At 47.2% G+C, this 24,895-nt stretch overlaps 1 protein-coding gene across 1 annotated transcript; it reads left to right on the forward strand.

Moving 5' to 3' along the window:
* Positions 1 to 6,624: 6,624 nt before the first annotated feature.
* On the forward strand, positions 6,625 to 23,074 carry LOC130205654 (calpain-1 catalytic subunit-like). Its single transcript, XM_056433150.1, has 9 exons — positions 6,625 to 6,939; positions 7,058 to 7,238; positions 7,396 to 7,547; positions 11,307 to 11,561; positions 11,789 to 11,858; positions 12,065 to 12,183; positions 12,290 to 12,423; positions 12,527 to 12,755; positions 23,018 to 23,074. Exons 1-9 carry the CDS (start codon positions 6,625 to 6,627, stop codon positions 23,072 to 23,074), a joined length of 1,512 nt encoding a protein of 503 aa, XP_056289125.1.
* Positions 23,075 to 24,895: the final 1,821 nt, after the last annotated feature.

Raw genomic sequence — 24,895 nt, forward strand, 5'->3', positions numbered from 1 at the left:
GTTGTGTCAGCTTCATGGAGGAAAACTTAGGCCTGTGTCCGACTTCTCCTCGACACATGACTTTGTTGTCACAGGCCTTCCTCTCTGTTGCAGCAGCTGGAGAAGCCATGGATTAACATCACGGGACATTGTGGGCTATTCTGATGTCACACTTATAGTCCCGCATGCAGTTTCCCACATCTTCCATGCCCAGAAGACTTCTCACCTCTCTGCTCAGAGATGGTTCAGATATCATGTTGGAATAGCGTGACATTACGGTAAAACGCTGCGATGAACTTAACTCAACTACACTTCTTCCGACTGCAGATGATGGAGAGCCTCATGATAGTGTCCAGGTATTGCAACAGACATGCATCCCGAGACCTGATCTGTGGGACACACCTCCTTCCAATACAGATTTGAGATATCTGTAGCTATCCAGCTCACCCATAACGGGGCAGCGGTCAGGTTGTATGTTACATCACATCACACACTTGTTGGTGTCAGGCTTACTGTACACCGATCAGTACAAGCAGCAGAGCTGATTGCACTCACAGAGGAATGTAAGGTAGCTAAAAAGGTAAAACTAACAATTACACAGGTTCACTTCATGTATCTGGAACTTACATGACCTTGGGCCTCTGTGGAAGACACAGAGGATTTCTAACAACAGTGGCAAACCTATGCACACCACACAGTGGGTTCAGCTGTTTTCAGTCGTTAAATGTGAAGCTCACAGCTCTTCTTTTGACCCTGGGTCAATAGTAAACATAGTGGCAGATCTGGTGGCAAAGGCGGCAGCCTTATCGGGCACCCCTTTTCCCCACATAGACTGATTCCAGTCCTTAGGCAGATCTTTCCACAATTCATTCTTTTGCCAATGCCAGGAGCGCTCCCTATGGAACGCTCTGGTGCCACTCTTTAAGTCGAGGGTTTGACAGGCCTAGACGGCAAGCCTTGTTTGCCACGTGCTCTCTTCCATACTTCTAGATTTTCTCATGGAGGAGACCACGTGGGCAAAGGGGGAATGGGTAATGCTCTAAATGCAAGTTCATACACCAGAGCATTTTCAACATTTGCAATAAATAACAACAGCAGGGTCACCGCCCTGCAGATACACTTTTTGAACAGTTAGTAATGTATTTTAAATCTCAACATTTTTAGGTTGTAACATCAGGCATCATTGTTCTTATCATCCTCAATCAGCTGATTGAGTTGAACGAGAAAATGGTACTATTAAATCTAAACTAGCGAAATGTTGTGAAGAGACAGGCCTATCTTCGGTGAAGGCACTTTCCGTGAGTGCTTTTTCACATGCGCATGCGAATACAGCATGCTAAGATATTGTGCTAACCTCTCATCCTCGCTCTCAGCACTTCACACACAGGTGAAAGCCACACTTCCCTCACCAGCCACTGCGGTCCAGCATCACCTGAAACCAGGAGACTGGGTGCTCATCAAGGATCACAGGAGGAAGCACGGGAAGCAGAGACACTCAGCGGGTCCCTTTCAAGTACCCCGACAACGGAGACGGTGGTGAGAGTGGAAGGAGGACAACGTAGGTCTACGCCAGCCACTGCAAACACATCCCAGATCCAGAAGGAGAAGGAGCAGCTGCGACTGGTCCAGACTAAGAGGTTGAAGGGTGAGAAAGCGAGCGCCTCCCTCCATCAAGTAGCATGCCAAGCTACCAACAAGCGCACCCTTAGCAGTGAAGTAACCGAACACCTCACTTATTTTACGTGGCTGGGGGAGAGAGGAGGTTGGCAACCCGAGTTTCTCAAACTGCAAAGCTGTCATACAGAAATCAGTGTGGTAGGAGGTGAACTCATGTGAAAAGGTGACGCCACCCAAGGAACAGTGATGGAAGAAAGATCTCCAGCATCACAACACCACTTTTGAGGAGCACGGGTGCAGCCAGAGCAAAAGCATGCACTCACTGCTCTCTCTGACCACGACAGCAAGGATACTGTTCCTGAACTTTGAATTTCAATTACAAGACATAAACGGCAAAGATACCAGCCCGTTTCATCTCACGAAGAAGTGGCAGGAATTGCCCAACAGGACGATGTGTTCCCTCTCCTCAATAGATTGATTGATATGTTAATATGGACGAACAACTTCGTCAAATAGTATGTGAGTGGTGTTAAGTGGTCTACCAGCAGGTCAGTAAAGCACAGCCGAAACCAGCACCTATTGGAAACATGTACTTTTAAGCCCAACACAGTTTCTATTCGATTAGAAAATAGGTATACAGAGCATACCTTGAGTAAATAAATTCAAAGTCAAGCATTCATCTTGGACTAAAAGCATAATTGTACTAAATCTTTAACTAAGACCAGACCTAGAGGTGAAGATTCACCAAACCCAAACCATCCATTCTGATCTATTCTTTGACTAATGTCAGCTGTCGTGTTAATTTCTACGTGTTAGAGGATAACTACTTTGAGAATAGTGTGAAACTAAACAAGATCAGTACATAGTGGGTATTAGTAGACAAAAACCATACTTTGTACTCAGAGGTTAATGATGTAATGTCTTGAAATCTTTGGGAATCTACCTCACTGATGTATGTCCTACAAATGGTTATATACTAACTTTTGACTATCATTTTTCAGTTGTTAAAATTGTCAAAAATGACAAAAAGAGTGAGATGTCGGGGAAAAATGTGTTTTAGAAGTTCTCTCTCTCCTGGAATGTGTTAAACAGTTGTCCCTCCCAAATGTCTATGGAGGATAATCTAATCCTGTGTGGGGTCATGTGAAAAGGTCACAACCCAGGCTCTCATGGGAAAAGGTCACAACCCAGGGGTCTTGAGGTAATGACCAAACCGAGCTTGACTGGAAACAGAAGACTTTGGAATGTGGATTGTCTCTGAGATGTATAAAGGTTGCAGTCTTGCACTGAGACAGCAGCAGTTATTTCTGACGGCTTCGAGAGAGGTCTCAGGGATTCTGCTCCATTCAGCTGAATGTTTTCATGACTTGTTTGTTATTTAGCATTTGGTTGATGACTTGTAAACTTGTTACTATAATAAAGTGTTATGGGTCAACCATGCTTAAACTACTTTTGATCTCTCACAAGGTAAAGGAACATTTATTTCCACCACACATTTCCTCCACTGCAGTGTAAAATTAATTTAAATATATAAATATTAAATATAGACAGAGTGTGCAAAATGCAAAGTGTGTGTATGTGTGGTGTAAATAAATGAAATGTGTGAAGTGCACATCAACATAGTGTAAATATGAAGTTATTATTACAGTTATTGCACTAGGATCTGGCAAGAGGTGATCTGTTATAGAGGCTTGGCGAGTTGGAACTTGTGCATAGTTCAAATATGTTGTTGTGCAGATGGAGGTATGAGAGATGAGATTGTTATCTTTTGCATGCACAGACATCGCTGCATGTGGCTATTGTTGTTGATACGGGCCGTTTAAACCTTCCAGGGCAGCATGAACGAAATGAAAACTCATCAAAATGTTCTATTCATTAGAGAGACAGCTCTTATACAACCTCTCTCCCGCCCTCTGGGTGTGTTTGACTTGTGTTCTCACCGTCTGCCTGCATACTGTACTGAGCGGTGGCGTGATTACCTGTTTCCGCAGGTGGAGTCATGAAGGAACATCAACAAGTTGACAGCAGGAGCTTCAGGCGTTTGTAGGTATTATAAATAAGAACTGGAGCATCTTCTTTTCTACTTGCACTTCCACCGACACTCTGAAAGGTCCCTTTCCAGCCAGAGAGGTAAGATTGAGGTCTTCATATACGAGTAACACTTCAATCAGGTGGATTTTTGCATCTTGTGGGATTGTCTTGGTGAAAAGGTAATTTATAACAGTGTTATTGACATTGTTACTTTTGAGATACTGGAAACAGTATGAGGGGCTTCAACTCTTTCACTTCTCATGGGTCATTTTTTACATTTGTGGTCTAGGGTAAAGTCGAATTTGGACCCTAAAAGCCTCAGTTTCAAATGTATTTATATTTTTGGGACTGCATGAAACATGTATTATTTCATGTGTAGCTTATACGTCTCCATCATCGCCAAAGTTAGACAGGCACACACGAGCAAATGATACGGTGGTTCGTCCTTTAGGTGTTGTGCACCCACAGTCTCCATCCACAGAGACAGGAAACAGAGCAGAAAGGTTTTTCTGTTCTGAAGCTGTACTTGTGGTTCATAAAATTGCTGAATTAAAAGTGTATTTTTAAATCATGGATGAATGAATGGTTGAGACCTAAAACGTTTTATTTCCTGTTCGTTATACTGTTTGGAAAGCACACTTCTACAACTGCCAACAGTAGTAGTAGTAAACGATGATGACTCATTTTCTTCTTCTTTGCTCCTTCCAAGGGAAATTAAAGTGAGAGAAGCACACAGCTCGGGTTCTTATTGTGGTCTCACTTGTGAAGGAATGGAATGTCGTTTGGATCAAATGTCTATTTCAAAAGCTGGTTTGACAAGTTTACCCCTCAGGAAAGTTACCATATATGGCCCGTAAAAAAACATCAACTGTATGTTAAACTATGTCTAACTTCAAAGTATTTGAACATCAAAGTACAAATATGACCATCCTATCATAAATATAATTACTTATGTTGAAAAGATCAGGGATAATTTCCCCCCAAGTCGACAACAACAACAACAGAAAAAGTAAAAGAAAAAAATTAACGACTCAAACCACACCGCCATCGCCACGGAGACACGAGGCAGTTAAACTTCACATCCTCCAGATTTTAGAGTCAGGCACCAAAGCTGCTCTCCACCGACTAGGTGCCCCAGAGCATGATGGGAAATGTCTGGCTGCCGCACCCATCAAAGAGCTGCTTGGCGTCTGGATTTGACAACGGACACCACGCTTTGTCTCGCTGTAACACTTAAGGCGAGATGATTTCCTATTAGTCTCGGGTTTAATCTAGAGACATATCTTGTGTAGTTGATCATAAGAAATCCTATTTATAAAACACATACAACACAAAATGAGCAGCATTATCTTTTACAGGCAGACATAAAAACGACAAAAGATAGCATACAATGCAGATACACGCACATTTCCATGTAAATAAATATGAACAAACACAGGAATAAACTACAAGTAGCCGACAGGTGGAGTCCAATGGGGTGGGAGTATTTCTGTGAGCTCCTGTGTATTCTTTGAAGGCAGGCAGCTGAAAGCTCTTTGCCCACTGGTGATGCCGCCGGCTCTCAATGTTTTGGGGAGATTAAAGTTATTTGTAAAATGACAATATAGAAATGAATAGTGTTTTGAACTAAAACTACCAGTAAGTATTAAAACTTCGAGCTTGTCCTCAACATGGCGGCCACTTGAGTATATCTTTATAATTTATATAATAAACTAACTGTTATGGTTGTCGTAAATTGAGGGAGAAGATATTCAGTTCTATCATCATCTGTTAGAGCTTACTCATAATGGTGATATAGTCTTCTACATTTCGATAATATGCTATAATATATGTTTTTTTTCTCCATTTTCGCTGGAACTGTAATAGAAATATATGTTTACTTGTAATCCATTTCTATTCCTTTGTTTTTGACACCTTATTTTTGAGGAGCTATTTCTGAATTTTATTTTTACAGGAGAAGACCTCTGTGCTCCCATAAAAATGCAATATATAAGGATAGAAGGTCACAGTAAAAGTGTAAAAGGTCACTTTAGTATTTTCTGGGCGTCGTCTTTCGTTGTCAGTGTGGCAGCCATGGACCATTAGCTGGAGTTTATAATGCATGGTGCAGATATCATCCAACTCCTTTCATATCCCTAAGGCAACATTTTGCTCAAGTTTATTCTGCTGAATAGCTGGACTTTTTGGGGGGGGGGGGGGGTGGGGGGGGGGTCCTTTTCAGTTCTTTGGTGTGGTGTGTGATTCAGTGTTCTGGTTTGGTCTTGATAGGCAGAAACGTTTAGGCTGTGCATAGAAACAATACTACAAACTAAGATATTAGATTGGTAAGTTTTTCTGATTTATTGTGCTAAAAATGTACTCTAAAATTGCACGCAGTAACAACAGACTGAACTTCTCCTCTTTGTCACTTTCCAAAAGATGACATTTAACGATGAAAATAAAAGCAAAAAGATGTCAAAGAAAGATAATACCTGAACATAAACAGACTTGTTTCTCCTTTCTAAGAAAGGAGGAACTGAAATGTCCAGAGAATAAAAGAATACAGCTATGTTTTCTCAGCCCCAATCTATTATATGTTCTATACATAGAACTTAATTGAATTTCTCTTTTAAGATCCTGTGGCAGTGGGGGGTGTGTAGGCTCGGCTGCAGAGTGGGTGGAGCGGGGGTGTGGTTCAGGGAACGGTGTCTGATTGTCATCAGCTGGTCTGATGGGTAATTAGTCCAGCTGATGACAATCTGTGTTTTGTGTATCTGTGAGGCTTGGTCTTTAAAGGAGCTGGATGGACTGAAGACGGGGTGGAGTGCTGAGCAGAGACGCTGTCTGTGGTCTAGACGAATAAAAGATATTGCCAAACATCCCCCCGACTACTCCGTTCATGATGCTTATAGGGAGAACCTACTGGTGACGGCTAGCAACGTGTCACACTGGAGCCAAACGTGAAGCCCTTTCTTGGAAAAAAAAAAAAAAGATATATATATATATTTTTTAAAGCACATGGAGAGCAGCCAGCAACACTCCGATCTGCCGACCCAGCTTTTGATGGGGCTGGGTCAGATGCTGGAGGGGATGGCAGCTATACAGCGGGACCAGGCAGAGGCGAACCGGCAACTATTGGGGGCACTCCTGGCCCAGGCAGAGAGGCAGGCAGGGAGCCCTGAGCTGCTCGCCCGGACAGCGGCGGCTCCACCAAACCCTCCACCCTTGGCGGGGGTAGAGGTCTCAAAGATGACAACGGCAGACGACGTCCAATCATTTCTGGAGATGTTTGAGGTGACGGCGGGCGTGTGGCTGGCCGGCGGGGAGTGGGCGGTCCGTCTACTGCCTCTTCTCACCGGGAGGCGCAGACAGCGGCACTGTCGCTGCCCCGACAGAGCGGCGTGATTACGCGGCGTCGCAACCGTCATCGATCGGCTGGGACTGACTCCAGGACCACCAGCGGAGGTTCCGGAGGCAACGCTGGGACCCAGGACCGGCCGTTTGCCTCGCGCACCAGCTGAAGGACGCCACCAGATGGCTACAGCCCGAACTCGGAGGCGGCGCGGCGGTGGAGAAGGTCGTTATGGAGCAGTTCGTGGAGGGCTGCCGACGAACAGCAGAGTGGGTCCGCTGTCACGGCCCCACGCTGGAGGCCGCCATTGCACGGGCGGAGGATCACCTGGCGGTGCACCCCGGCGGTCAGGTGGACAGCGACAGCTCACTGGCTCCGGCCAGACCGACGCGACCCATACAGGCCCCAGCAAACACCGCACCCTTCCCAACCCACAGGTAGTCCCTCAAACACCAGGGCAGGCGTGTTGGAGGTGCAGACAGCCCGGACACATCCGGTGGGAGTGTCCGCTGATGGAGGTGGGCCAGGTGATCCGGGTTGCCGGCTCTCCAACACCCTCCCAGGTCCGGGAGCGACATACCGCGTACCGGTAAGAATCCAGGGGGGTATACATCAGGCAATGGTGGATTCCGGCTGTACACAGTCGATGATCCACCAGAGCCTGGTTCGACCAGGGGCATTGGTGGAGGCATTGTGGGTGAAGATAAGGTGTGTGCATGGGGACATTCACGAGTATCCCATAGTGTCAGTGGAGATTAGATACGGGGGGAAAAAGCATAACGTGAAGGTTGCGGTTAGCTCCCGCCTTACGCACCCCTTAATCTTGGGAACCGATTGGCCGGGCTTTGGCAAGTTAATGGGGAAGGCTGCGGGGGTGCGTTCACGGCAGACAGGGTCATGCGGTGTGTGCGCCGTGCTCAGCGGTGACGCGAGGTTGTCCGACACTGCAGACGGGGAGGGGGAACCGGCGGAGCCTCCTAGGGAGACTCCTCCGGCTCCCGAGTTTCACTCCATGGAAGATTTTCCACTCGAGCAGTCTCGGGATGATACTCTACGCTCAGCCTTTGACCAAGTGATACGAATTGATGGTCAGCTGGTGCGCCCTGACGCAGCGCAGACCTATCCGCACTTCACATTGATCAGGGACAGACTGTACAGAGTGAGCCGTGACACTCACACAGGGCAGGAAAGCACCCAGTTGCTGGTGCCGAAGAGCCGCCGGGAAATGGTTTTCCAGGCGTCTCACTATAACCCGATGGCTGGTCACATGGGATATGATAAAACTCTGGACCGGATAATGACCCGATTCTATTGGCCGGGCATCCGGGCGGATGTGCGCCGTTGGTGTGCGTCCTGCCCGGACTGTCAATTGGTAAACCCCCCGGCCATTCCGAGGGCACCTTTGCGCCCTCTGCCATTAATGGAGGTTCCATTTGAGCGAATCGCTATGGACTAATCGGGCCATTTCACCGGAGTGCACGCGGATATCGCTTTGTGTTAGTCTTCGTGGATTACGCAACACGATACCCGGAGGCGGTGCCCTTGCGCAGCATTTCTGCAAAGAGTGTCGCGCAGGCGCTGTTTCAGGTCATCTCCCGAGTTGGAATCGAAGAGATTCTGACTGACCAGGGCACCCAGTTCATGTCAAGAACACTGAGAGAACTTTACGGGTTACTGGGCATCAAGTCTATTCGGACCAGTGTGTACCACCCACAGACCGACGGTCTGGTGGAGCGTCTGAATAAGACTTTGAAGTCCATGATCCGTAAATTTATTAATGACGATGAACGTAATTGGGATAAATGGCTTGACGCTCTGTTGTTTGCAGTACGGGAGGTTCCCCAGGCCTCCACGGGATTTTCTCCCTTTGAACTTTTGTTCGGCAGGACTCCGGGGGGTGCTCGACCTCATTAAAGAAAACTGGGAGGAGGGGCCGAGCACCAGTAAAAACGAGATCCAACACGTCCTGGACCTGCGAGCAAAGCTCCACACCCTGGGTCAGCTGTCACGTGAGAATTTGCTCCAGGCCCAGGAGCGTCAGCAGCGGCTGTACAACAGAGGTGCCAGGCTGAGACAATTCACACCGGAGAGAAGGTACTTGTATTGCTTCTTTCCAGCTCTAAACTCCTCGCCAAGTGGCAAGGGCCCTTTGTGGTCACACGGCGAGTGGGGGATGTTGACTATGAGGTGGTGCGTTCTGATAGGGGCGGAGCTACACAGATTTACCACCTCAACCTCCTAAAAGCATGGAGGGAGGCGGAGTCTGTTTCTCTGGTGTCCTCGGTATCTGAGAGAGAGGAGCTGGGGCCTGAGGTCCCAAAATCCACCAATCCGGCCTCGCTCCTTTGTGAAGACAGTCTCTCCGGGACCCAGAAAACAGACATTGCCCGGTTGCAAAAGCAGTTTGCTGATGTGTTTTCTCTCCTTCCAGGATGCACAAACCTCATAGAGCACGAGATTGAGACTCCTCCGGGCGTGACAGTGCGGTTACGACCCTACAGGTTACCTGAACACAAGAGAAAGGTGGTTCAGCGGGAATTAGCGGCAATGCTGGAGATGGGGGTAATAGAAGAGTCCCACAGTGCCTGGTGTAGTCCCATTGTTCTTGTGGTCAAGAAGGATGGGTCTATACGGTTCTGCGTGGACTATCGCAGGGTGAATGAGGTGTCACGGTTCGATGCTTACCCAATGGCCCGGGTCGACGAGCTCCTGGACCGACTGGGCACTGCGTGTTTCTTTACGACACTGGATTTAACCAAGGGCTACTGGCAGATTCCTCTGTCGCCAGAGTCTAAGGAAAAAACGGCCTTCTCCACTCCGTTTGGGTTATACCAATTCACCACGCTTCCCTTTGGGTTGTTCGGGGCCCCGGCCACCTTTCAACGCCTCATGGACCGGGTGCTGCGTCCGCACGCTGCATATGCGGCCGCCTACCTGGATGATGTGATCATACACAGCACCACCTGGGCGGAGCATGTGCAGCAGGTGGGCGCGGTGCTGGAGTCCCTGAGGCAGGCGGGGCTTACGGCCAACCCGGGGAAGTGTGCAGTTGGACGGAAAGTGGCTGGGTATCTGGGGTACCACTTGGGCGCCGGGCAGGTGCGCCCTCAGGTGGACAAGACCGCCGCCATCGCAGCCTGCCCGCGGCCCAAGACTAAAAAAGAGGTGAGGCAGTTTTTGGGGCTGGCGGGCTATTACAGGCGGTTCATCCCGAACTTTGCGGAGCTGACCAGCCCCATGACTGACCTGACCCGGAAAGGTGCCTCAGATCCGGTCCAGTGGACGGAGCGGTGCCAGTTGGTGTTTGAGGAGGTAAAGCAAGCTCTCTGTGGGAACCACTCCTTCACACCTAACTCTCTCCTTTACTCTGCAGACCGATGCGTCGAACAGAGGGCTGGGGCCGTTTGTCCCAGCAGGTAGGGGGTTTGACCGCCCGTGCTGTACATCAGCCGCAAGCTGTCGGAGAGGGAGGGCAGGTACAGCACGGTGGAGAAGGAGTGCCTCGCCATCCGTGGGCGGTCGACTCCCTGCGCTACTACCTCCTGGGACGCTCATTCACCCTCTGGTCGGACCACGCCCGCCAATGGCTCCACCGCATGAAAGATACCAACGCCCGAATCACTCGGTGGTATCTGGCTTTACAGCCTTTTAATTTCAAGGTGATCCATAGGCCGGGGACACAGATGGTCGTGGCCGACTTCCTCTCCCGCTCTCATGGGGGAGGGAGTAGGCGGATGTTGCCCGGACTATGTCGGGCGGTGGGGGTATGTGGCAGTGGGGGTGTGTAGGCTCGGCTGCAGAGTGGGTGGAGCGGGGTGTGGTTCAGGAGCGGTGTCTGATTGTCATCAGCTGGTCTGATGGGTAATTAGTCCAGCTGATGACAATCTGTGTTTTGTGTATCTGTGAGGCTTGGTCTTTAAAGGAGCTGGATGGACTGAAGACGGGGTGGAGTGCTGAGCAGAGACGCTGTCTGTGGTCTAGACGAATAAAAGATATTGCCAAACATCCCCCCGACTACTCCGTTCATGATGCTTATAGGGAGAACCTACTGGTGACGGCTAGCAACGTGTCACAGATCCTATAACTGAAGCTTCTTTGCATGTCAATTATTAGTTCTGGGTGTCTACGCTTATCTTTCCACACCGTCTTTTGGTTATAACTATGTGATTGAATCTGCTACTAGTTATTAAGGAAAAAGGGGAATCAAACAGGTTTTGATGAAGATGAGTGTGTTAACTGAGTCTTTTAGTATTCATAGAATCTCAAAACTTCCCAAATAAAAAAATAATAATATTAAAACAAAAAAAAATGTCATGACAAAATTGTTTTTCATCTTTTTTCTGAACAGAGTTCGAACGCCATAGCAATGGGTCCACCGGGTGTGTGCATGAACATTATTAATGCCCGCAAACTGAAAGATGGCTTTGGGACCTTCGCCAACCCCGAGCATTTCCTCAACCAAGACTTCGAGCAGCTGAAGCAGTACTGTCAAATCAAGCGGGTGAGGTACATCGACGACATGTTCCCCCCCGACAGAAGGTCCATCGGTGAAGGGATCCTGACTCCTTCTAACCTGCAGCAAGTGGAGTGGAAGAGACCATCAGTGAGTGTTTCACACCTAGCTTGTGTCATGAGTGCATATTTCACAGTACGATGGTACTGTTAGTTCAGTATTGATGTTAAAAATATTGCTTCGTGCATTTTTTTGGGATAAATAACAGAGGTCAGAGACAAACATACCATTGCTGTGGTGTTTTGTTGTATTGTTATCTGCCATTTATGAACATATTAAACCTTTAACAAGTGTTGTAAACAATCTCTCTGTTTAAGAAACTGGTTCAAAATCCAAGTTTTAAAGTTGATGGGGTCTCCAGGTTTGACTTTGGTCAAGGCATGGTCGGTAAGAAAATTGCTTATTTTCATAAATATGCGTAAATTGTTGTTCCAGCAATGTCATTTAACAGGAACAGACAGAAGACAGACTAAAGGAGGGCAGTGCACCAATACATTGTATTTTTTCTCAATTAACTGTTATTGTTATAAATGGTTTGTAATCTGGAATCCCCGCTTAGCTTCCTGCCAACTCAATGACCATCCTTCACACAGGAAACTGCTGGTTCCTCTCAGCTATTGGAGCTCTGACGTTCCAAAACATCATCCTTGAGCAAGTTGTTCCTCGTGAGCAAGACTTTGATGACGGCTACTGCGGGCTGTTCCACTTCAGGGTAAATCACTGCGAGAAGTGTTGGTTGAGAAGAAGGTTCTGCTAAATAGTACATATCGCATTTTAATATAAATCTCTTTATATTCTCTACTTTCTCAACCACTCAGTTCTGGAGATTTGGAAGATGGTTGGATGTCATCATTGATGATAAGCTACCAACAATCAATGGCCAACTAATCTTCGTTCATTCCAAAGACCCAACGGAGTTCTGGCCTGCTTTGCTGGAGAAAGCCTACGCCAAGTATGACAAAACAATGTCTTGTGTCATGAATTGCTTTTTCACATTGTGATATTTGCACTTTTCCGACGATTTGTGAAAGTAATTTCACACCCAATTGTTTCAGAGTGTGTGGTTCCTACTCGGACATGAATGCGGGAACCCCTGCTGAGGCTTTGGTGGACTTCACCGGTGGTGTTCACATGTGTGTTGATCTGAAAGAACCTCCCAAAGGCCTGTGGGAACTGATGTTTAGAGCTGGCAAATCCAATTCCCTGATGGGCTGTGGTACACCGCAAGGAGTAAGCATGAACGATCCACACAACACCACGCTGATGCTTCTGAAAGAGGACGGAGTGGGAGGATGGGAGAGAGTTCAGCTTCCTGACAGCCTGGTGGATGAAGCTGTTGGACAGCCTGGCGGTGTGAGCCCGAGGCTCGGTATCTCCTCCCAGAGGGCAGGAGGCTGAAGAGACCGTGTGAGGGGTGGCAGGGTCACTCACAATCGAGGTCGCTTTGCGGATGAGGCGGGAGTTGTATATGTCCTGCAGGGTTGGGAGGGTGCTGAGGGTGGCACCCATGATCCTTCCAGCTGCCTTCACTATGCGCTGCAGTGCGTTCCTGCTGTGGTCTGTGCAGCTTCCGCCCCACACAGTGATGCAGTTGGTCAGGATGCTCTCGATGGTGCCGCGGTAGAAGGTGCACATGATGGATGGGGGGCTCCCTGCTTTCCTCAGTTTCCGGAGGAAGTAGAGGCGCCTCTGTGCTTTCTTTGCCAGCGATGTAGTGTTGGCTGTCCACGAGAGGTCCTCACTGATTTCCACCCCCAGGAATTTGGTGCTGCTGACCTGCTCAATGTCCGCACCGTTGATGGTCAGTGGTGGGTGATGGGTGTGGCCTTTCCGGAAGTCAACAACGATCTCTTTGGTCTTGCTGTTGTTGAGCAGGAGGTTGTTGGCTCCGCACCACGTGGTCAGAAGGTTGACCTCCCTCCTGTAGAGGGTCTCGTCATCCTTGGTGATGAGACCTATCAATGTTGTGCACTCTGCAAACTTGACCATGTGATTGGTGCTGTAGCTGGTTTTGCAGTCGTGAGTCAGCAAGGTGAAGAGCAGGGGACTGAGCACACAGCCCTGAGGGGCCCCTGTGCTGAGTGTGATGCTGCTCGAGGTGTTGTTGCCGACCCGTACTGCTTGTGGCCTCTCACTCAGGAAGTCCAGCAGCCAGTTACACAGCGAGGTGTTGAGCCCCAGCTGGTCAAGTTTGCAGATTAGTTGTTGTGGGATGATTGTGTTGAATGCTGAGCTAAAGTCTATGAACAGCATTCTTACATAGGAGTCTTTTTTGTCCAGGTGGGTGAGGGCTGGGTGGAGAGCAGAGCAGATTGCATCCTCCGTGGACCGTTTGGCCCGGTATGCAAACTGGAAAGGGTCCAGAGTGGGGGGGAGAATGGATTTGATATGCGACATGACTAGTCGTTCAAAGCACTTCATGATTATGGGGGTCAGTGCCACTGGACGATAGTCGTTGAAGCAGGACGGAGTGGATTTCTTTGGCACAGGTATGATGGTGGTTACCTTGAAGCATGATGGAACAACAGCTTGTCTCAGAGAAGTATTAAAGACATCCGTGAAGACGTCCTTAAGCTCCTCTGCGCAGTCCTTCAGCACACGACCAGGGATGTTGTCTGGACCTGTTGCCTTGTGGGTGTTGATGGACGAGAGTCCTCTTCACGCTGGCAGCAGACAGGCACAGAACCTGATCGTGGGGAGGGGGCGGAGTCTTGTGTGGACGAGTGCTGTTCTGTGCTTCAAACCGGGCAAAGAAGCTGTTGAGGTTGTTTAGCAGAGAGATGTTGCTGTCGCAGTTCTGTGGCGTGGGTTTATAGTCTGTGATGGTCTGAATGCCCCGCCACAGGCTGCGTGTGTCTGCTGTCTTTAAAGTGCCGGGTTATCTTTTTTGTGTAGGAATTTTTTGCTTTCCTGATGCCGTGGGACAGGTTGGCTCTCGCTGTTTTCAGGTCCGTTTCGTCCCCAGCTCTGAAGACCCTATTTCTAGTCCTCAGCAGCCGATGGACTTCCCCTGTTAGCCACGGCTTCTGGTTAGCCCGAGTGGTGATGGTCTTTACATGGGTCACATCATCAATGCACTTGCTAATGTAAGAAGTAACAGTGTCTGTGTACTCCCCAATGTCTGTGTGGTCGTATGTGGCTGCCTGTTTAAACATTCCCCAGTCTGTTGAGTCAAAGCAGTCTTGGAGGCGTGGAGGCCCCTCTGGCCACACCCATACCTGCTTCAGAACCGGTCTGGAGGCTTTCACTCTGGGTCTGTATGCTGGCATTAGCATGACGGTGATGTGGTCAGAGAGAGTGGGGGAGGAGGGAGGCCTTGTACGCTCCTTTGTGGGTTGTGTAGACCAGATCCAAAATGTTGTCTCCTCTTGTAGGGAAATCAACATGCTGGTGTAGTTTGGGAAGGACAGTCTTAAGGTTTGCATGGTTGAAATCTCCAGCAAAGATGGTGAAGCCGTCTGGGTGAGCCGTCTGTTGTTCGCTGATGGCCTGATACAGTTCACCGAGTGCCGCATTTCTATCACTGTTGTTGGAGGTCGGGGGGATGTAAACAGCGACTAGCAGAATCGCCTGAATTCCTCGGCAGATAAAAAGGACGGCACCTTATGATCATAAACTCCGCCAGTGGTGAGCAGTGTCTACATACCACGGCAGCGTCCGGCACCATCGTCCCGGATGTAAACACATACCCTGCCGCCGAAGTTTTTCCTCCATCAGCGAGGGCTCTGTCCTTAGCTGCTCCAGTCTCACAGCAGAGTCGGGATGTTGTCGCTAGCCATGTTTCCGTGAAGATAAGCACACAGCAGTTCCTCACGTCTCTGCTCCGTCTGCAGCAGTCTAATGTGGTCCATTTTATTGTCCAAGGATCGCACATTAGCCATGATAATGGATGGTATGGCTGGACGAGTTGGCTGCCGCTTCGCTAGCCTAGCTCGGATACCTCCGCGCCTACCCTCTTCTGCTTCCTCTCCTGGCAACGCTTACGGCGCCTCCTTTCTGGGGAGGAGTGGCAGTCGAGTCCGTGTGGTCGGTGTGAATCCGCTTGTTCAGCGTCCAGAGTGCCGTGTAGTTTGGTCCTGCCGATGGTTAACAGAACCTGGCGACTATATTTGGGTTCCGGCGACAGACGAGGCGAAGACGAACAATTTTTGGACGAACTTTTGCACAAACATTTAGAAACAGAACAAAACACCAAATGGTCAGGACAGAGAGGGCGCTGCGTCCGTCGGCCGCCATTATTGTCATGTAAGCATAGGAAGTATTGGTGAGAGAGGGCTGCTGTTGGGTCTGTCTGTATGTCTCCCTCCATCTCAGGAAATGTGCCTTGGAGCTGCCCTGCATATATCACTGACAGACTATCGCACTGGGAAGGGCGAGGATCTGGGTCCATGTTTTGCAATGCGTTTCGGCCTTTCAAAAGAAACAACGACCGGGTGCCGAGAAACAGGGATTAGCGCTATTGGTAATGTTTTAAACTACATTGACCATCACAGTAAGTGTACACGAATAAAAAACAAAGAAAAAAAAAAAGAAGAAACAAAAAAAAAGAAGAAGAAACGTAATACACGGGGACCAGAATGTCTAAAGGATTATCATGAAAGACCAGGCATGTCCCATAGAGTGCTTAGTGAAAACTTTGGAATTCTATAGACGATGTATTAGTTTATATAATATTATATGTATGTATTGTATTATATGATGAATTACAGCCATCAAAGGAGGCTTGTAAAATTGACACAATAACAATATCTAAACATTTGGCAGATAATGGACATAAAGTTAGTCTACAAAAAGAAAAATGGAAACGTCAATGTGCACTAAAACGAGTAATTTATCTGGGACATGTGATCACAGGAGAGGGCAAATTCCTCTCTCCCAAATCGTATTGTGGTAGTTCAATCACTACCAAAACTAATTAAGAAGAAACAAATTATGTTTTTATTTTTATTTTTTAGGAACGACGTCATACCTCAGACAGTGGATCCCAAATGACTTAAAAAGAGAGGCACACCTCGTCCATGGTAAAGGCTCAGTGAACATGACCATCGACTTAGGACTATAAAAAAGAAAAGAGCAGAGGACTTAAAGATTCAGGTCTGACCGGGCCCACGAGACCTAACTTGATATGTATTTTATGCGACAGACCGAATGACTGTTACATGAACTCCAGTTGTGTTTAGCTTCATGGAGGAAAACTAGGTCTGTGTCCTACCGGCTATTAGCGACTTTTGTTGTCACAGGCCTTTCCTCTCGTTGCAGCAGCTGGAGAAGCCAGATTAACAACATCACGGGACATTGTGGGCTATTCTGATGTCACACTTATAGTCCCGCATGCAGTTTCTACATCTTCCAAGTGCCCAGAAGACTTTCACCTCTGCTCAGAGATGGTTCAGATATCGTTGAATAGCGTGACATTACGGTAAAACGCCGCGGCTGAACTTAACCAACCACACTTCTTCCGGGACTGCAGATGATGGAGAGCCTCATGATATGTCCAGGTAATGCAATGACATGCATCCCGAGACCTGGATCTGTGGGACACACCTTCCAATACAGATTTGATATCTGGTAGCTATCCGTCTACCCATAACGGGCAGCGGTCAGGTTGTATGTTACATCACATCACACACTTGTTGGTGTCAGGCTTACTGTACACCGATCAGTACAAGCAGCAGAGCTGATTGCACTCACAGAGGAATGGGTGCAGCTAAAAAGGCAAAACTAACAATTACACAGGTTCACTTCATGTATCTGAACTACATGACCTTTGGGCCTGTGGAAGACACAGAGGATTTCTAACAACAGTGGCAACCTATGCGCCACCCGGCGACAGTGGGTTCAGCTGTTTTCAGTCGGCAAATGAAGTCAGCTCTTCTTTTGACCCCAACAATAGTAACATAGTGGCAGATCTGGTGGCAAGGCGGCAGTTTTATCGGCACCCCTTTTCCCACATAGACTGGATTCCAGTCCTGTGCAGATCTTTCCACACCATTCTGTTGTCGCCAGGAGCGCCCTATGGAACGCTTCTGTGCCACTAAGTCGAGAGGGTTTGATAGGCCCAGATTTGCAAGTTTGTTTCACACGTGTTTCCTCTTCCATACTTCTAGATTTTCTCATGGAGGAGACCACGTGGGCAAGGGGAATGGGTAAATGCTCTAAATGCAAGTTCACACACCAGAGCATTTTCAACATTTGCAATAATAACAACAACAGCAGGTCACCGCCCTGCAGATACACTTTTTGAACAGTTAGTAATGTATTTTAAATCTCAACATTTTTAGGTTGTAACATCAGGCATCATTGTTCTTATCATCCTCAATCAGCTGATTGAGCGAATGAGAAAATGGTACTATTAAATCTAAACTAGCCAAATGTTGTGAAGAGACAGGTCGGCCTCGGGTGGAAGGCACTTTCCGTGAGTACGCCACATGCATACAATACAGCATGCTAAGATATTGTGCTAACTCTCTCATCCGCCTCAGCACTTCACACACAGGTGAGCCATTAATTTCACCAGCCACTGGGTCCAGCATCACCTGAAACCAGGAGACTGGGTGCTCATCAAGGATCACAGGAGGAAGCACGGAAGTGGTACACTCAGCGCGGGTCCCTTTCAAGTACCCCCACAACGGAATGGTGGTGAGAGTGAAGGAGGACAACGGGAGGTCTACGCCAGCCACTGCAAACACATCCTATCCAGAAGGAGAATGAGCAGCTGCGACTGGGTCCAGACTCAGAGGCCAAGGCAGCTGAGCCCTCCACTGGGCAGCATGTACCAACAAGCGACCTCAGCAGTGAAGCAACCGAACACCCTACCTATTTTAGTGTGGCTGGGGAGAGAGAGAGGAGCAACTGAGTTTTCTAAACTGCAAAGTCATTACAGCACAGAAATCAGTGTGGTAGGAGGTGAAATCCCATGTGAAAAGGTGATTACCCAAGGAAACAGTGATGGAAGAAAAGATCTCTGCATCACAACACCACTTTTGAGGAGTACGGTACAGAGCAAAAGCATGCACTCACTGCTTCTCTCTGAATGTAATGGTTGGTGCAAGGATACTTTTAAACTTTGAACTTTGAATTCTCAATTATAGCGATGTGAACGGCAAAGATACTCGCAGCCCGCTTCATCCTAATGCAAGAAGTGTGGCAGGAATTGCCAACAGGACGATGTGTCTTCTCCTCAATAGATTGATTGATATGTTAATATGGGACGTAAACAATCGCGCCAATAGTATGAGTGGTGTTAAGTGGTCTACCAGCAGGTCAGTAAAGCACAGCTGAAACCAGCAATTTATTAAACATGCACTTTTAAGCCCAAATACAGTTTTATTCTGACAGGTAGGCATACAGAGAATTTGAGTAAATAAATTCAAAGTCAAGTATCCATCTTGGACTAAAAAGCATAATTGTACTAAATCTTTAACTAAGACCAGACTTAGAGGTGAAGATTCACCAAACCCAAACCATCCATTCTGATCTATCTTTGACTAATGTCATTGTCGGGTTAATTTTACGTGTTAGGAGGATAACTACTGAGAATAGTGTAAAAGTTCTAACAAGATCAGTATAGTGGTATTATAGACAAAACCATACTTTGTACTCTTGAGGTTAATGATAAAATGTCTTGAAATCTCAATCTACTCCCGATGCATGTCCTCAAAATGTGGTTATAGTATACTAACTTTGACTATCATTTTCAGTTGTTAAATTGTCAAAAATGACAAAAAGAGTGAGATGTCGGGAAAAAATGTGCTTAAGTTTCTCTCCTGGAATGTGTTAAACAGTTGTCCCCCAATGTCTATGGAGGATGAATTCCAATCCTGTGTGGGGTCAGAAAAGGTCACAACCCCAGGCTCTCATGAAAAGGTCATGCAAACCCAGGGTCTTGAGAACACCAAACCGAGCTTGACTTCTGGAAACAAAGACTTTGGAATGTGGATTGTCTCTGATATGGGGTTGCGTCTTGCACTGAGACAGCAGCAGTTATTTCTGACGGCTTCGAGAGAGGTCTCAGGGATTCTGCTCCATTCAGCTTGGAATGTTTTCATGACTTGTTTGTTGGCTTTAGCATTTGGTTGATGACTTGAAAACTTTGTACTATAATAAAGTGTTATGGGTCAACCATGCTATAAAACTATTTTTTGATCTCTCACAAGGTAAAGTGAGAACATTTATTTCCACCACACATTTCTCCTTACTGCAAGTGTAAAATTAATTTAAATATATAAATATTAAATATAGACAGAGCGTGCAAAATGCAAAGTGTGTGTGTATGTGTGGTGTAAATAAATGAAATGTGAAGTAATATCAACATAGTGTAAATATGAAGTTATTATTTACAGTTATTGCACTAGGAACGGCAAGAGGTGATCTGTTATAGAGGCTTACGAGTTGGAATGGCATAGTTCAAATATGTTGTTGTGCAGATGGAGGTATGGAGAGATGAGATTGTTATTCTGCATGCACAGACATCGCTGCATGTGGCTATTGTTGTTGATACGGGCCGCTTAAACCTTCCAGGGCAGCATGAACGAAATGAAAACTCATCAAAATGTTCTATTCATTAGAGAGACAGCTCTTATACAACCTCTCTCCCGCCCTCTGCGTGTGCTTGACTTGTGTTCTCACCGCCTGCCTGCATACTGTACTGAGCGTATGGCGTGATTACCTGTTTCCGCAGGTGGAGTCATGGAAGGAACATCAATGTTGACAGCAGGAGCTTCAGGCGCTTGTAGGTACTATGTTATAAATAAGAACTGGAGCACTTTTTCTACTTGCACTTCCAATTCCTATTAATTTGAAAGGTCCCTTTCCAGCCAGAGAGGTAAGAGATTGAGGTCTCTACATACTTAGTAACACTTCAATCAGGTGGATTTTTGCATCTTGGGGATTGTCTTTGGTGAAAAGGTAATTTATAACAGTGTTATTGACATTGTTACTTTTTGTGAGATACTGGAAACAAGTATGAGGGCTTCAACTCTTTCTCACTTCTCATGGGTCATTTTTTACATTTGTAGGTCTAGGGTAAAGTCGAATTTGGACCCTAAAAAAGTTCTGAAGTTTCAAATCGTATTTATATTTTTGGGACTGTTTGAGGTTTTAACATGTATTATTTCATGTGTAGCTTATAATGTCTGCCCATCATCGCCAAAGGTTAGGACAGGCACACACGAAAGCAAATGATACGGTGGTTCGTCCCTTTTAGGTGTTGTGCACCCACAGTCTCCATCCACAGAGACAGGAAACAGAGCAGAAAGGTTTTTCTGTTCTGAAGCTGTACTTGTGGTTCATAAAATTGCTGGAATTAAAAGTGTATTTTTTAAATCATGGATGAATGGGAAATGGTTGAGACCTAAACGTTTTATTTCCTGTTCGTTATACTCGTTTGAAAGTACACTTTCTACAACTCGCCAACAGTAGTAGTAGAAAACGATGATGACTCATTTTCTTCTTTGCTCCTTCCAAGGGAAATTAAAGTGAGAGGCCAACACAGCTCGGGTTCTTATTGTGGTCTCACTTTGTGAAGGAATGAAATGTCGTTGGATCAAATGTCTATTTCAAAAGCTGGTTTGACAAGTTTACTCCCTCAGGAAAGTTACCATATATGGCCCGTAAAAAACATCAACTGGGTATGTTAAACTATGTCTAACTTCAAAGTATTTGAACATCAAAGTACAAATATGACCATCCTATCATAAATATAATTACTTATGTTGAAAAGATCAGGATAATTTCCCCAAGTCGGTATACAACAAACAACAACAACAGAAAAAGTAAAAGAAAAAATTAACGACTCAAACCACACCGCCATCGCCACGAGACATCGAGGCAGTTAAACTTCACATCCTCCAGATTTTAGAGTCAGGCACCAAAGCTGCTCTCCACCGACTAGGTGCCCCAGAGCATGATGGGAAATGTCTCTGGCTGCCGCACCTATCAAAGAGCTGCTTGGCGCCTGGATTTGACAACGGACATTCACGCTTTGTCTCGCTGTAACACTTAAGGCGCAGATGATTTCCTATTAGTCTCGGGTTTAATCTGAGACATATCTTGTGTAGTTGATCATAAGAAATCCTATTTATAAACACATACAACACAAAATGAGCAGCATTATCTTTTACAGGCAGACATAAAAACGACAAAAGATAGCATACAATGCAGATACACGCACATTTCCATGTAAATAAATATGAACAAACACAGGAATAAACTACAAGTAGCCGACAGGTGGAGTCCAATGGGGTGGGAGTATTTCTGTGAGCTCCTGTGTATTCTTTGAAGGCAGGCAGCTGAAAGCTCTTTGCCCACTGGTGATGCCACTGCCTCTCAATGTTTTGGGGGAGATTAAAGTTATTTGTAAAATGACAATATAGAAATGAATAGTGTTTTGAACTAAAACTACCAGTAAGTATTAAAACTTCGAGCTTGTCCTCAACATGGCGTGCCACTTGAGTATATCTTTATAATTTATATAATAAACTAACTGTTATGGTTGTCGTAAATTGAGGAGAAGATATTCAGTTCTATCATCATCTGTTAGAGCTACTACTCATAATGGTGATATAGTCTTCTACATTTCGATAACATGCTTATAATATATGTTTTTTTTCTCCATTTTCGCTGGAACTGTGTAATAGAAATATATGTTTACTTGTAATCCATTTCTATTCCTTTTGTTTTTGACACCTTATTTTTGAGGAGCTATTTCTGAATTTTACCATTTTACAGGAGAAGACCTCTGTGCTCCTGCATAAAAATGCAATATATAAGGATAGAAGGTCACAGTAAAAGTGTAAAAGGTCACTTTAGTATTTTCTGGGCGCCGTCTTTCGTTGTCAGTGTGGCAGCCATGGACCATTAGCTGGAGTTTATAATGCATGGCAGATATCATCCAACTCCTTTCATATCCCTAAGGCATTAACATTTTGCTCCAAGTTTATTCTGCTGAATAGCTGGACTTTTGAGGGGGTAGAGGGTCCTTTTCAGTTCTTTGGTGTGGTGTGTGATTCAGTGTTCTGGTTTGGTCTTGATAGGCAGAAACGTTTAGGCTGCATAGAAACAATACTACAAACTAAGATATTAGATTGGTAAGTTTTTCTGATTTATTGTGCTAAAATGTACTCTAAAATTGCACGCAGTAAACAACAGACTGAACTTCTCCTCTTTGTCACTTTCCAAAAGATGACATATTTAACAGATGAAAATAAAAGCAAAAAGATGTCAAAGAAAGATAATACCTGAACATAAACAGATTTGTTTCTCCCTTTCTACAGAAAGGAGGAACTGAAATGTCCAGAGAATAAAAGAATACAGCTATGTTTTCTCAGCCCCAATCTATTATATGTTCTATACATAGAACTTAATTGAATTTCTCTTTTAAGATCCTGTGGCAGTGGGGGGTGTGTAGGCTCGGCTGCAGAGTGGGTGGAGCGGGAGTGTGGTTCTAGGGAACGGTGGTCTTGATTGTCATCAGCTGGTCTGATGGGTAATTAGTCCAGCTGATGACAATCTGTGTTTTGTGTATCTGTGAGGCTTGGTCTTTAAAGGAGCTGGATGGACTGAAGACGGTGAGTGCTGGAGCAGAGACGCTGTCTGTGGTCTAGACGAATAAAGATATTGCCAAACATCCTCCCCGACTTACTCCAGTTCACGATGCTTATAGGAGAACCTACTGGTGACGGCTAGCAACGTGGTCACACTGGAGCCAAACGTAAAGCCCTTTCTTCTTGGAAAAAAAAAAAAAGAGATATATATATATTTTTAAAGCATTATGGAGAGCAGCCACAACACTCCGATCTGCCGTAGACCCAGCTTTTGATGGAAGGCTGGCCAGATGCTGAGGGGATGTGCAGCTATACAGCGGGACCAGGCAGAGGCGAACCCGGCAACTATTGGGGGCACTCCTGGCCCAGGCAGAGAGGCAGGCACGGAGCTCTGAGCTGCTCTCCGCCGCCCGGACAGCGGCGGCTCCACTCAAACCTCCTCCACCCTTGGCGGGTAGAGGTCTCAAAAGATGACAACGGGCAGACGACGTCCAATCATTTCTGGAGATGTTTGAGGTGACGGGCGGAGGCGTGGTGGCTGGCCGGGCGGGGAGTGGGCGGTCCGTCTACTGCCTCTTTTTCTCACCGAGGCGGAAGTGAGACAAGCGCACTGTCGCTGCCCCGACAGAGCGCGTGATTACGCAGTCAGGCGGTAAAAAGCCGCCATCGATCGGCTGGGACTGACTTGCGGAGGTTCCGGGAGGCAACGCTGGGGACCTAAGGACCGGCCGCTTTGCCTACGCGCACTAGCTGGGAAGGACGCCGCCACCAGATGGCTACAGCCCGGAACTCGGAGGGGCGAAGGCGGCGTGTGGAGAAGGTTATCGCAGGAGCAGTTCGTGGAGGCTGCCGACCCGGAACAGCAGAGTGGGTCCGCTGTCACGGCCCCACCGCTGGAGGCCGCCATTGCACTGGGCGGAGGATCACCTGGCGGTGCACCCGGCGGTCAGGTGGACAGCGACAGTTCACTGGCTCCGGCCAGACCGACGCGATACCAGCAGGCCCCAGCAAACACCCGCACGCTTCCCAACCCACAGGTAGTCCTCAAACACCAGGGCAGGCGGTTGAGGTGCAGACAGCCCGGACACATCCGTGGGAGTGTCCGCTGATGGAGGTGGGCCAGGTGATCCGGCCGTTAAGCCGGTTTCTCCAACACCTCCCCAGGTCCGGAGCGAGCATACCGCGTACCGGTAAGAATCCAGGGGGTACATCAGGCAATGGTGGATTCCGGCTGTACGCAGTCGATGATCCACCAGAGCCTGTTCGACCAGGGGCATTGGTGGAGGTAACATTGTGGGTGAAGACCAAGGTGTGTTATGGGGACATTCAACAGTATCCCATAGTACCAGTGGAGATGATAATGGGGGGAAAGCATAACGTGAAGGTTGCGGTTAGCTCCTCGCCTACGCACCCTTTAATCTTGGGAACCGATTGGGTCGCTTTGCAAGTTAATGGGGAAGGGCTGCGGGTGCGTTCACGGCAGACAGGGTCATGCGGTGTGTGCGCCGTGCTCAGCGGTGACGCTGAGGTGCGTCCGACACTGCAGACGTGGGAGGTGGGAACTGGCTTGGAGCCCTAGGGAGACTCCTCCGCTCCCGAAGCCTTCACTCCATGGAAGATTTTCCACCGAAAGCAGTCTCGGATGATACTTCACGCTCAGCCTTTGACCAAGTGATACGAATTGATGGTCAGCTGGTGCGCCCTAATGGACGGCGCAGACCTATCCGGCACACTACACATTGATCAGGGACAGACTGTACAGAGTGAGCCGTGACACTCATCACAGGGCAGGAGAAGCACCCAGTTGTTGGAAGTCAAGAGCCGCCCTGAAATGGTTTTCAGGCGATCTCACTATAACCCGGCTGGTCACATGGGATATGA

Source organism: Pseudoliparis swirei, chromosome 15 (assembly GCF_029220125.1).
Source record: "Pseudoliparis swirei isolate HS2019 ecotype Mariana Trench chromosome 15, NWPU_hadal_v1, whole genome shotgun sequence".
NCBI classification, from domain to species: domain Eukaryota; kingdom Metazoa; phylum Chordata; class Actinopteri; order Perciformes; family Liparidae; genus Pseudoliparis; species Pseudoliparis swirei.

Coding starts and splice junctions, on each gene's coding strand:
- LOC130205654 (XM_056433150.1), top strand. CDS start 6,625: ATGGAGAGCAGCCAGCAACACTCCGATCTGCCGACCCAGCTTTTGATG. Junction 6,940..7,057: donor TGGCCGGCGGGGAGTGGGCG/GTCCGTCTACTG, acceptor GACTGACTCCAG/GACCACCAGCGGAGGTTCCG. Junction 11,562..11,788: donor TGGAGTGGAAGAGACCATCA/GTGAGTGTTTCA, acceptor TCTCTGTTTAAG/AAACTGGTTCAAAATCCAAG.